A 14,327-nucleotide genomic window follows, 5' to 3' on the forward strand; every position below is an offset into this window, starting at 1 on the left:
GAGCTCCGCCTCTGTGGCCAGACTGGTCTTTCTTTTTGTTGTCTACCAGGATTGTTCTTAATCCTGGGTTTAAAGCAAGCTATGTCCACCAGTGAAAAACAAATGAGAAACAAAGCACAGCCCTTCCCTGGGCTAAAACACTGAGTGGGGTCGTGGGCACGGAGGTTGCAGAGGCATTCCATGGGCTGGTCAGGAGACCAGAGCCCCTGAAAACTGAGGTATGCAGAGAATTACACCTCTCCCCCAACCTTTGGAGTGCCATTTTCCTCTCTAAGTAGACCCCCAAATGGTTGGGGTGTAGACTCCTGCTTGGATAGCTGTAATTCTTCAGATTGTTATGTAGCCTGGACTGCTGGGTAAAGAAGCTGGAGTCACTTCCAACCCCTCCTCAGGGTCCTTAGGTCTGAATCTTGTACCTGGAGGGGAGGACGCTGTTGTGTTTCTTGACTTCCAGCTACCCTGTAGGGGAGATAGGATTCCACGATCCTGCAAGGGCACATGGTGTCTTCCTGTCCTTGCCAAGATACAGCGCCCCTCCTTCCCCCGCAACTTAATCCTGTCCAGCAGTGTTCATTATACAGGTAACCTTTTGTGGATTTGGAACCTTTCAGCATTGTGGAGGACTCCAGGGAACTCGGAAAGCTTGGAGGGACAGCATCCCAAGAATGTGAATCACTTTGAAGGGAACTTGGGCTCACTTTTACTTGTTTTCTTCAGACGGCAAATGCAATCCGAGAACACTTATTAACATTACGTGAGCTGCCCTTTGGTCTTCCTACCCTGCACCCTTCCCGGTCCATCCTACCGCACGGCAATTATCATAGCTCCAGACAAAGCCGAACGTCAATGTTGGCTGACAAGTGTCATGTATAGGCAATTTCAAGAAAATAAATATTTATGGAGGTCTTGAAATACCCATGTCCTTTCGCAGACTGACAGGCGCAGACTGAATCTGTTTCCTATTCCTTGCCTTCCAAGATGCCCTGCCAAGGATGGAAATGTGACACCGTGGCAGCAGACTCTTAAATCACTGCGCAGAGATGAAAGTGAAGATGTTTTTGACTCTTCCAGATGAACAAATAACCTGATGCTTTCGATTGCCCAGTTTAGTTGCATAAAAAAAAAAAAAAAAAAAGACAGTTCTGTGGCGCAAACTGTCCCTACTCAGGTTTCAGTACATTCCAGAAAATTAAATCGCTCGTCACCATGGGAGATTGGAATGAAGCAGGTTTTGCACAACAGTTTATTAGAACTGTGGCCTCCTGCCATCGTCTCTCGCTTTTTCCACCTCTGCCTGGATTGCACTTGTTGCATCCACAGAGAAGTTTCCTGTCCAGTGTGGGGCGAAGGCAAAGTGAGGGTCCGGGAGAAGGACCCTGACATTGAGGTTTGACACTTCCTGGTTCTGTGGCCTTGAAGAGGCTGCTGAACATTAACAGTTAATAGTGTGCTCCCATAACTGCCATGGGGAGAAAAGCAAAACACTGCTGTTTGTTGAGTGTGCTAGACCCTCACTGTGATGCATGTTTAGCATGAGTAATGTTTTATACTGGAGTGCCCACATGTGCTGTAGGTTTAGACCCATTTCGTAGATCTGTATAGGCATGGCTCCAAGTCTCTGGGCCGCTGACTGAAGCTTTCCAGGTCCTGTGTCCAAGGACAAAGAATCGGATGTGGGGCATGAGGCTCATGACTGCTTATCAGTCTGTTCAGTAGTACCTGCCTCAGTCATGCCCGTGAATCTCCGCTTATCTCAGACATGTTCTGTTTCTTTCATCTCCGCCAGGTCAGGAAGCATTCCCAGCCCTTCCCTGCAAACTGGCTTCTCTCACATGTTCATCTCGATGCTGCTGTCTCGAGGCCCACTCTCCCGACACAGCACCCCCCTGACAGCTGTGGTTCCGTATAGTTTCCTGTAGAGCAGAGAGGGGCGGTACACTGAGTCCTTACGAGGTGATGTACTTACGTGGTATCATTTAGCTGTACGAACTCCCATTTGGGAGCTAAATGTCCGATTGCCAGAGCTTCCGGGCATTTTCATCATTCTGTACCACCTTTACGTTGCTTAAACATAGGGAATAAGATGTGAATAACCACTCTTGTGGCGGTGTCACGGGTATCAGAGCAAACCTTTGCTTGGGTGCTTACTGTCTGGCACACAGTGGTGGCTCAGCAAATAATCCACCTCGTCCTTTCCATCTCTTTTGCTAAATTTCAAAGTCCCTTCCTCTAGAGAACTTCTTTTCTTGGGCCAGCTGTGCGTTCTCCTGTCAGGTGGAGAGACTGCGATAGTATCTTGAAGACAGAGGCACGTGGACACCACTGTTTCTCTCATGAGCTAGTCTGCTTATTTCCTCTCATGTGAATACGTTCACGATCAGACTGGGGGGACTGTGAGGGTATATTAAAGTTAATTACATTTGGAGTCTGAGTCATAATGTGAATTATGTAATAAGGAGACTTATGGAGAAAACTGAAATATTTTTGAAGGGTTATTTCATAGCTACCCCTCCTTTTTAATTAAGATGTTTTCTAGACTCCTGGGTGATCTTGTCCAATCACCGAGCAATAGGAAGCCCCCTTTCAACATCTGGCTTCTTGACTCTCTTGGAATAGAATAGATGTTGCATTTTGGCAGTCTTTTCAGCGCATAGACTGCTGTGCTTCCCTGTTTGCTAAACTGAAATCTGTTCCCAGTAACATAGCCATTGGCCTTACTGGCCCCTGCATTTGACAAGTTCATGGAGGAAATAGATCTCTGCCCCTACAATGTGCCAGGAATCATGGCATACCCTGAAACGGGCATCTCAGGAAGATAAGACACTGCCAGGAGACTCAATGTTCTGCATGACTGGGTGGAGAGGTAGATGGCAAAGGTGATTTGAAAAATGAATGGGGACTTTAAAATGGGCTGATGTGAAAACAGTTGATGGAAAGCTGACATTTGAAATAAAACCTGAATGGCAAGAAAGAGACGGCTTCACAAAGCCTGGGGCACAGCATTCTGAAAACGGGGAGCTGAGAATGCCAGGTCCATAGCTGGGGTACACTTGCTGGACTATGAAGACTAGAGAAGCTAGAGTGGTCGGCGCTTGGCTAAAGAAAGAGAGGCATGCAGGCCCCACACTAAGAACTCCCCAGCCTGCACAGTCTGGAGTGAATTCGAAGCACATTGAAGGAGACCCTGTGGGAGAGTCTGTGGACACGTTTTTCCATTCCTGGTTTTCGACATTGTCAAGCGGGGGCCTAGGATGTCTGCAGCCTTCTGATTCTTAATGTGTCACCCCAGCACACAGGAAACAGTCTCTTTGCTTGAAGAAGCAGGAAGATGGATGACTTCCCTCTTAGTCTTAGAACCCGTCTATAAAAGATGAGGATTAATTTTGTCAGCCTAGCCAGTATGAGTCTTCACAGAAATATTGTCCTTCATTTGAGATATTAAAATGGGCCTTAAAACTAAAGACTTGTTAGATACACGGTTTGGTTAAGAATCCAACAAAGGCGCTGGAGAGATGATGTCTCAGTGATTAAGGGCACTTGCTGCTCTTCCTGAAGACCCAGCTTTGATTCCCAGCATCCACAGTAATCCCAGGCACTGTGAAGGAGTGAGAGGCACAGCAAGACGCTGGGTCGGCTTTCCCAGATTCCATTTGGAGGCTAGCTCGGCTCACTCTTTCCTGACAGACCCCTCATTCTTTTGTGTCCAGTTTTCCAATACCAACACTAGTTGTTTGGGGCTCATTGTCAGGCCTGCTGGCCTATGTGTAAAGCTGCCAGTCCAAAGCCTATTGCTAAGGGAAGCTGGAGCTGCTGTCATTGTTCTGGCTGGGGTGCCTGGCCTCAGGTCCAGTGGTGTGGCGTAGTCTCTGTCTGTGCCCCTGGCAGCTCCAAGCTTTCAGATAGCCTTCTGTGTTCAAGGTCACCAGGTTTATTTCCTGTGAGAGAATAATGAAGTCACGAACAGATAAAATATGAATGTATTTATCTCACCTGAAAATTCAGGCTTGCCTTCCTTGTCCTTTTCCTGCATAGGAACATCTTCCCTGTGAGTTGGGTGGGGGCCTCTCTCACGGCTTTCCCAGCCCTCGGTCCCTACCCGCCTCAGTCACCCCGGCCCCACAGTGCCCTAGAGTGGACTGCGGTTGTCAGAGACACACGCTGGATCATCAAGACTCACTGAAAAATTGCTCATTAATTTTAGAAAGTGATTTTATTCTGGAACAATGACATTGTTTATACACTGAGTTTCATGAAATGCTTATCTCTCGTGTGGTTTCTAGGAAAATTTAAAGTACAAACATGGTCCATTTCTGTTAGGTAATTCTCTCTGGTACACACATCTTCATTCACATTTCAAAGCAATCACTTGGGGTTGACGGAAACACTCTTATTTCACAGTTGATCAGACCGAGGCAGAGAGACAAAGTCACTTTGACTAAAGTAAAAACTAGAGAAAGGACTTCTGGCTCCACAGGCTACAGATCTTGTGTCCCAACTACTCCCTAAAAACAATATATGCATTTAATGCGATGCTAAGTGTACTCTGCATTTGACTTCTAGAACTGGGAGCTGGGGGATTGTCATAGCTGAGTGTATTACGTGGGGTCTTTCTTTTATAACATCCCTAGCACTATCATTGTTATATATCAAGATCACCTGTTTGGGAGACAGTTATGATAGCACCCGGGCCACTAGACCGGAACTCAGGGGCCAAAAGTTGCAGGCAGCAGAGTTTCCATGCGGCTATCGTCAAGTTATCGCGGGATCTCTAGTGTGTGAAATGAGGTAAACTAAAGGGCTGGCTTCTTTGTTGCTTGAAAACTCACTGTCAAGGTCAGGATGCCCCAGAGATTGTTTGCAGGCTCATGAGCACTTGCAGATGTGTTTCTTTCCTTTGAGTAAAAGACCAAGTAATTCTGGTTGTGTCACCAGGAGTGTGAATTATCAAAACACAAGAAACATAAGTCTACTGTGTGCATATATATTATATGCAGAAATGTGTTCATATAGTGATGTGTATATTCTATACGTTTACATAGGCAACATGCATAAATACATATGTTCAAATCTTAGCTACATCCATGGCATTTGTATAGCATGTAGGTAGATTTAAATGTATGTACTCTCTATATTGGTACATATGTGTATATACATACGTATTACATATAATGTGGGGGGAGTAGTCAGCTTTAGCAATATACTACAAATATATTTAGAATAAAAATGATATAGGTACAATACAAGGCATTTTCGAAAGTATGGAAGAGAAACAAACAAGGAGCTTTTAAATTACTAACTGTCCAGTTTTAAATTTTTCTTTTATTATTCATATTGTAATATAATTACATCACTTCTCCTTTCCATTTTCTTCTTCCAAAACCTTCCATATACCCCTTCCAGCTCTCTGTCAAATTAATGGTTTTTTTTTCCATTAATTGTTATTGCATTCATATGTTTATATGTAGATATACCCAAACAGGATACATACACACATATATCCCGCTCAGTGTCTATAATGTTACTTGTATGTTTGTTTTCCGGGCTGATCATCTGGTATTGGATAACCAGTTGGACTATTTTTCTCACTCTTAGCATTCCAGACAAACTATATTTAGTATCTTCTCTGCTGTCTGCTGGTAATTCCCAGTTAAGATGAAGTCTCAGGGGCATTCTGTGCTGACCCAATTGCTTCAAGTTAAAGCAGAGAAAGCCTGGACAGACAGATAATACAGATGTTAGTTGTGGGCTCGATGTTTGCCCCATGAGTGTTGGGTGCTGTGAATGATTGGTTGTTCCTGAGTCCTGAGTCCAAAGGCAGAGAACTCCAAGAACAAGACAATAGTGCCACTACACATGGCGAGGCACTCCAGCCTGGCAGAGATAGTGCCACCCATGTTTCACCTGTGCTTTATTTTTTCAGCCTGACCTTCTGTGCACTCCACCCTCAAAGGCATAAAAGGCAGGCACAAATGGCTCATTACCTTCACCTATTCAAACAGTGGAGAAGGAAGTGAAATCTGAATCCTTTCATTGAGCAAAGAAGTTCTGTCACTGAGGTCACTCCCTTTGCAAACCCAACCCATTGCACATGGTGTAGTCACAGCCCCATGAGCACCTTTCCCCCAAGGGCTTCCTCACTGATCTCAAGTTCCTTGTTGTAAGCTTATATGGTCCATAAGTCCATTTTTCTGTGTGTTTGGCTCTCTCTCAAGACTTCTGTCTGGTTCAGTGCTCAAGATTTTTGCTTTGTTTTCTGTTTTTTTACTTCCTATTAATTATTATTATAGTTTTATTTCATGTGTATGAATATTTTATCTTCAGGTATGTATGTACACCTCATGTGTGTCTGGTGACTGTGGAGGTCAGAAGGGGGTATCAAATCCCCTGGAAGTGGAGTCACAACCAGTAGTGAGACATCGTGTGGGTGCTGGGAAGGAAACTGGATCCTCTGGAAGAACAGCAAGTTCTTTTCATTGCTGAGCCATCTGCCAGTTCTGTGCTCATGTTTTGAACATATACTTTTCAGGCTACATAACCTCGTGTCTGGGGGAAATAGAAGAACTTAGTGTGGCCACAAAATTGGGAGTCTTGGATTTGCCCTTTGTCCATGTACTCTAGCAAGTAAATTCTAAGCTTGATTAAAAGAAGAAGAAAGCATTTCATTGAGTGCAAAAACCCTACCATCCCAATCTTTGGGATTTTCTAATCCTTTGGGAATGACCAAAGCAAATTAGGGCCATTACTTTTTTAAAGGAGAATGGAAAACACAGGTCCTTGTGTGTCTGCTCTTCAGAGCAGTACCCATGCTTGTCATCTGTGTGAGTCCCCGCATCTAAGCTGGCAGTTAATGTCCCGGGAGGACTTTATCCCAACAAATGATGCAGTTCAGATAAGAGGAGGGAGGAATTCTCTAAGCATAAAGGTCTTCATTTAGATCTTTTAATTTGGGTCCTGAGTTTTGAAGTGAATGATGACTTTTTTATGTCCTTACATAAGACCGTCAACAATAAACTGGTGACGATAGTAGCCCTGATCCCCTACACCATACTGCGTGGTGGTGGTGACGATGAACTCTGCCAGCTATGAGCCACTTTATAACACTGCATGCCCAAGAAATCTATGTGCTCTAGTGGTGACGTCGCCTTTTTAATCCCATTAGGCACACCTCATTGTCTTCCTCTGTTATGGAGACTTTCCAGTTGTCTAGGCAAATGAGTAAAATTCTCTTGATATAATATGGTGCTAACATACCACTCAACCTGTTCCAGTCACCCAACTGCCTACTGCCTGCAGTCAGTGTACACACAACCACCTCGGCCAAATTTAACGAACCATCCCCAAACCCAGTGACTGAACCATAGCCATTGGTTCTTGCTCATGAGTCAAGGACGATGTCCTTCCTTTCACTCAGACCTGTAGCTGACCAGACCTGTTCTTATTGCAAGGGTGTAGCTTCAGATATGGGTTTAGCATATTGTCATATCTGCCTGTACACCTTTTGTTAAATCCCAAGCTCTTGAAGCATAGTGCCCAGGATGAGGCAGCAGCCAAAATCTGATGCTGGGTAAAGCATTAGAATATTCATTTACTCCTCCACATAGGCATATCAACCCCCATTGAAATAGAAAGCTCTGGTGGGAGATATGGGGTGCAGAACCCCACCTATGTCTCTAGCACCTGCATCTCTGCAAGAGGCTGACACAAAGAAGATATTTATCAGATGCTTTCTGGAGTCGACAGGATGTTCCTAGTCCTTTTCTTTGTACCAGGAATTTATAAACTATGGCTAATAGGGAATCCCCTTTTTGTACAACCGTCCAGCTAAACATAAAGATTATTTCAAGAATAACAATATTGAAGAGGTTTAGAAAGATGATCCTGGGGCTAAGAGCACATAAAGCTCTTGCAAAGGACCCGAGTTCACTTCCTGACACAACTGCTTACAATTGCCTGTAACTCCAACCTGGAGGGAATCATAGGCCTTTTGCCTCTGCTGCCACCTACACACATGTGCAAAGACCTGTAAACACACACACACACTTAAAACTAAAATAACTCTTAAATTAAAATTAAATTAAATTAGAATATTTAATACCACATGAGAATTATTTGGCACTCAAACTTTTGTGTCCATGAACAAAGTTTTATTGAAACACAGCCGCACCCCTGCTCTGTCTATTGTCTCTGGCTTCTTCAGATATATAAAAGCAGTTGGCATTGGAGTTACCATGGAAACCGTATGTCCCACAAATCCTAAAATATTTACTTGCTAGCCCTTTTCAGAAGATGTCTGCCACTCCTACTTTAGAGAATAAAGGGAGCATTCGGGAGAGGTGAGGGCAGGACTCACGACTATAGATGTTGGTTGGATTATTTCCATGTTTGCTTGGAGTTAATAGCTTCTTCCTTTCCTCCCTAGTAACTGGCACCTGGAGACACTCATGTTTCAGTAATCAGAAGGCATCCCTATCTCCACTTCATGATCCAGGGGCCTGTGGCTCAGTGAAGTTCCCAAGGTGTACAGCATGACCTTGCTGCTCCTGGGCGTGGTGCTGCTGGTGGCCCAGCCCCAGCTTGTGCCTTCCCATCCGGCAGTTCCTGGTCTGGAGCCCAGAGAGCAGGAGCTTCTGCGGAAAGTGGGTCCCCTCCAGGAGGACATCCGAGAAAGTGTAGCGACCAATGGTTCCACACAGCAGCTACCACAGACCATCATCATTGGGGTGCGCAAGGGTGGCACCCGAGCTCTGCTGGAGATGCTCAGCCTGCATCCAGATGTGGCGGCGGCTGAGAATGAGGTCCATTTCTTTGACTGGGAGGAGCATTACAGCCAAGGCCTGGGCTGGTACCTAACCCAGATGCCCTTCTCCTCCCCGAACCAGCTCACCGTGGAGAAGACACCTGCCTACTTCACTTCGCCCAAAGTGCCTGAGAGAATCCACAGCATGAACCCTGCCATCCGCCTGCTGCTCATCCTGAGGGACCCATCAGAGCGCGTGCTGTCTGACTACACCCAGGTGTTGTACAACCACCTTCAGAAGCGCAAGCCCTACCCGCCCATCGAGGACCTCCTGGTGAGGGACGGCCGGCTCAACTTGGACTACAAGGCTCTCAACCGCAGCCTGTACCATGCACACATGCTGAACTGGCTGCGTTTCTTCCCTCTGGGCCACATCCACATTGTGGATGGCGACCGCCTCATCAGAGACCCTTTCCCTGAGATCCAGAAGGTAGAAAGGTTCCTGAAGCTGTCGCCGCAGATCAACGCCTCGAACTTCTACTTTAACAAAACCAAGGGCTTCTACTGCCTGCGGGACAGCGGCAAGGACCGCTGCTTACACGAGTCCAAAGGTCGGGCGCACCCCCAAGTGGATCCCAAACTGCTCGATAAACTGCACGAATATTTTCATGAGCCAAATAAGAAATTCTTCGAGCTCGTGGGCAGGACATTCGACTGGCATTGATTTGCCACCAGTTAGGCTCGGGATTTTCCCTGTTGTAACTTCTGGTGTACATCTGAGGGCGGGGTGGGGAAAGAATTTTAAAAAGGCATTTAAGCTATAATTTATTTGTAAAACCCACAAAGGACTTCTGTACAGTATTAGATTCACAGTTGCCATATATAGTAGTTATATTTTTCTACTTGTTAAATGGAGGGCGTTTTGTATTGTTTTACATGGTTGTTAACATTGTGTATATGTCTCTATAATATGAAGGAACTTAACTATTGCACTGAAAAAAAAATTTCTGGAGACGTCTTTTTTTTTTTTAAATATAATTAACTTGCCTCCAATCCAAATAGCTGTCTGTTTGCACCCTTCTTGTCAAATCTATATTCTTTTTCTGTTTAAGTTTTTTCTTATTGGTAGTATAGATTTCTCTGCATTCTGAATTTGTTCTTTTAATTTTTAATGTCTCACTGTGGTCATCAGATTAAGTTTCTACTTGCACTTTAAATTTCCTCTTCACAGAGAGTTGCTATTATTTTTGGAAGTGACAGTTATATCCATTCTCAGGTCAGCCTGCATATGGGTCTAACACCTGCAGCCTACATGTTGGTCTAACCCCTGCGGCCTGCATATGGGCCTAACCCCTGCAGCCTGCATATGTATCTAACCCGTGTAGCCTGCACACCTGTAGCCTGCACCTCCTGTAGCCTGCATATGTGTCTAACCCCTGCAGCTTGCATGTAGATTTAGCTCGTGTGAGTTTCAAGTGCCTAAGATGGTACTGAGGACAGAAACACAGTTGATAACTGCAAAGAACTTCCCTAAGATCAGTCTTGGAGGACATCTGTACATACCTCTGATCTCAGCAATGGGCAAAACCCCTAATACACAAGATTACACCCTTGGATTTCAAGATGATCTTGGGGCTGTTAACTTTGCCTCTTGGAGCCATTGGTCTCTGAAAAGCTGCTTAACAGGGAGAAGGAAACAGGCAAGGTCCCTTGGTGTGCATCTGTTTATTCTGTAGCTTGCAGGAGAAGCAGAGTAAGGGGTAGCCTTTGCTCACTCTGGCTGGCATTTGTTTTCTGAAAGATCAATATGCACTTATCATCTTCTATTTTATACTTTAAACATATAAGTGACATATTTAGACATTAAGACATGTAAACATTTATGCTTCAAAATCAGCTCCAACTTTAAAGTCCTGGGTACGAAAGAAAATTAAAACTCCCAAGGGCTGAAGTTAAGATGTGGAAAGGTCCCAGCAGAAAGCCTGTGCACCTGCACACTTCAGTGAGAGATTCACGTCTCCCCAGAACCGCCTTTTAGCAGAAGCTGCTCACAACAGCCGGTTCTAAAGCCTCTGGATCGTTATGTAATTCTTGTGCATACCTGTCAATCAGCCTTTAAGTTAAACAAATTAGACCCTTTCCATAAGAAAGTAGCATGTGGTCATTACAGTAGGAGAACATACTCACCAGCAGTATGAAACCATTTCCTGACAGTTTGTTCGGAAGGACTGAAACACAAATGGGCATTATTGATTGTATTCTCTATCTAATGCTCTCTGAAACTTCCTCCAAGCAAACTCAAGATGAAGGGGTTATTCTGGCAAGTTCAAAGACTAGAGAATAAGCCCACAAGCCCGAGGGACTTGCTGAAGGTCACACTGTCAGGCTTCGAGCCCAGTTGTAGCCAATGCGCGAGCAACCTGGTTCTCATTTATTTACTTCTACCCGGCTCTTTCTGAACTCTAAAGACACAGCTCAAACTCAGAGGAAATGTTTTTCTGACTTGACCTGACATGTCTTTCCTGGTGCCAAAAGTCTTCCGCCCTAAGAGCAGTGTTTGAGCTAGAGGAAGAGAAAGGGGGAAACAAAATATTTCTCAGCAGTCTTCTGAGGGAAATGAGTCACGTTGGGTGTGTTAGTGGTCCCAACCTGACCCGACCATTGTCTGGCCTACACCCCATTCCTGACTAAGCTCTAACAGCACAGAGGATGCCCTCCTCTTTGGGACCCATTAGGGTTGTCATTCAACCACCGCCTCCTCAGAAAGATTATTTATAGCCGATCTCTGTAGACTTGGTGATACGCAGAGTGCTTCCCTCTGCAGTGTATCCTTGAGTCTTTTATGTCATTTAACCTGAAGAATGAGAGCACCCACAAAGGTTAAATTAAGTTTCCAAAGCTACCCGGCAATGTTGTGAATGAAAGGAGGCTCTAGTGGGAATCCCTAGTGCCCAAGAAGATGCCTGGGTGGAGATGCTATGATTGGAGCCTGGTCTACTACACACAGAGGTGCTGGTTAGGAAGGAGGAAAGTTGGAACTGGCACCAGGGCTAAGTTTCAGCTGTTAGAACTATCATAGCTGATGACGTGGGGTAACACACTGTAAGATATTAGTAAATGTAAATTCTTTTAATTGCTTTTCTTGGGCACAAAATATTGACTTAGGGAATCATGTTCCTGCATACCACTAGGGAAGATACCAGGGGCCCCAGTGGGTCATCAGTACATTCTAAGGGGCAAGGGAACATTACTTCCTACTTTGCTCCAGGAATCATCCAAGCCCTGTTACCTTCAGAGGATGATGCAATGGACCCATGGCCATTCCTGTCAGAGCGAAATGCAGTGAGGCAGGGGTCAAATGGTATTTGGTTCCTCTTAACTGTATTGCATGCCAATCCTATTAACAAAGATAGTATCCTGATGGGAGTTGTAGGTTCCTACTCCAGCCGGGCCACAGTCACCTGAGAGTTCCAGAGAAGCAGCTGAGATTTGTGGAGTCAAGCATCACCCATGGGGTTGGATTCACACCTCATTTGTTATTCCAGAGTAAGAATAGCATCCATATTCCTTCTTCCGGGAATCAGGCAGTGTTAAAATCCTGTTGATATTATGTGACTATCAGTTAGTAGCCTGGAGATTGGTTAGTTTAGGAAAAACCATGAGAGGCCTCTGAGCTCCGGCTGCCTTGTTCCTTCTATTCTCAGCAGAAGAGACATGGAGTGTAGAACAGGCCAGTGTCCGTCATGTCTGTTGCTTAGAGATGTGGGGACAAAGTTCATTATATTCATTAGAATGACCTTTTTCTTAGTTCCTATTATGTAGCAAGTGTGGTGTTAATTCTTCGAAAGTATAAAAAGAAAATCCACAGGAAATAAGAGTCATTGACTGGATGGGGTTTTCATAAGAACCAAAGTGTTAAGAAGGCAAGAGAAATGGTCTTGAGTTGTGTACAGACGGGACAGGACAATAAGTTTGGCATCAACTCAACCACATCCGTAGGAGAAATCAGCTAGCCCACATGAAAAGAATGAGTGAGGAATGGGATATGAGATTTTCCTGATTTTCAATCCTTTCTTTTATTTTTTCTTTTTAGAAGAAAGAAAAAATATATTACCTAAAGTTTGCATTAGAGCTATGGCAAAGCCATTTAATTCAAGGATCACAAAGACCCTGCCCTTTTGTAGGAAGGCTTTGTGGAGGAATTGCCCTGGAGCCAGAAAATCAAGGCCATTGATGTTACCAAAGGGAAATATGCATAAGGGCATCTCTCGAATCAGAAAATAGTGACGGGAAAGGGAAAGGGGGTAGGAAAAGCACAGAAAAAGTCTTGTCTAATAAGTGAGTAGCTTGGATTAAACACATTAAACAACCAAGACATATCAGCCACTTATAGCCATTGAAGCTAGTTTCCAAGATAGAGGTGCTGAACACCTCACAGCCGCCCCCATATGTCTTTGACTCCTGTATAGGTTTATTGATTACATAAGAATAACCATCATACCTACTATGTGCTTGGTATCTTAAATAAATTGCTTCTAACCTACATACAAACTCTGAGAGATAGGAAATAGTGCCCTAGTTTCAAAAAGAAGAAATTCAAGATCAGAGATTAAAGGGCTCTCCTGTGATGAAAGAGAAAGTTTTTATTTCATTTGCATGTTTTTTTATAGTGTCCTAAATCTAATCAATTTCTATCCAACCCGTGGTGAGTAAAGGGAAGAAGTAATACACAGATGTCTGTCAAGAAGGCAACATCTAACACAGAAGTTATAGGGTATGAGGTTGGAGACACGAGGATACCGGAAAGTCACCTTGCATACAATTACATATGAAGGATGTTCTAAGGTGTGTTGCAGCCAGCAGAAATTAAAAGGAAAAAAATAAATCACTGAGCATGAGATAAAGGGCAGAAGTAGCCTCGAATCTTCAGGTCACACTGGGGCCAAGAGAGCTCCATTTCCCTCATATTCTACAGTTAGGTAAAAAGAAAGAAGAAGCAATTATAGTCAGGAGACCTGGATGTAGATTCAATTTTGGCCATGTGACCTTCAGCTCAAATTCTCAGAGCCTTAATTTCTATTTTTGGTGAAAATGGGCTGATGTTTCACTCAGTTTGGGGGCAAAAGTCAATGAGATGAACTGCCAAGACCATCAAGCTGGTGCACACCTATGGCTAAACGGGAAACAAGGCTAATGGGTTTAAGAGACAGACAGGCACTGATTTAAAATGGTCAGCAGAACCCCACTGTCTTTGTTCATTCATTCACCCCCTAGCTATGTGACTATAGGCATTGCTGTTAGTGGTCCAGTCAATTCCTCTTTTCCAATCCGTCTCCATCTTCCATCTCTCACAAAGGCAGACTATTAACAACTATACAGGAATACGTTCTTGAAGTTTTAGCCAAAGTCATGTTACCTAGAGATGGCTATACCCCCTCTTGCTGGGAGCAAGTCACTAATGTTTGACTGGTATGTTGTGGAGGAGAGTGAGCTGGGTGGTGATGGGGAATGGCTCAGTTTCCTTGCCTCTGCACAGGTGACTTCACAGTACAATGTCTGCTCATAGCTCCTCCTGAAATTAGCCTAGATA

At 44.4% G+C, this 14,327-nt stretch overlaps 1 protein-coding gene across 2 annotated transcripts in view; it reads left to right on the forward strand.

Annotated features, from left to right (window-relative positions):
• Hs3st1 (heparan sulfate-glucosamine 3-sulfotransferase 1) overlaps window positions 1-9,734 on the forward strand; it is a 29,785-nt gene extending 20,051 nt beyond the window's left edge. For both annotated transcript variants that reach the window (XM_038347414.1, XM_038347421.1), the window contains exon 2: window positions 8,420-9,734. In XM_038347414.1, coding sequence (XP_038203342.1) covers window positions 8,526-9,461 — 936 coding nt within the window. In that variant the 5' untranslated portion in view covers window positions 8,420-8,525 and the 3' untranslated portion in view covers window positions 9,462-9,734. The remainder of the gene's footprint in view (window positions 1-8,419) is intronic.
• Window positions 9,735-14,327: the final 4,593 nt, after the last annotated feature.

Source organism: Arvicola amphibius, chromosome 1 (assembly GCF_903992535.2).
Source record: "Arvicola amphibius chromosome 1, mArvAmp1.2, whole genome shotgun sequence".
Classification (NCBI taxonomy): Eukaryota; Metazoa; Chordata; class Mammalia; order Rodentia; family Cricetidae; genus Arvicola; species Arvicola amphibius.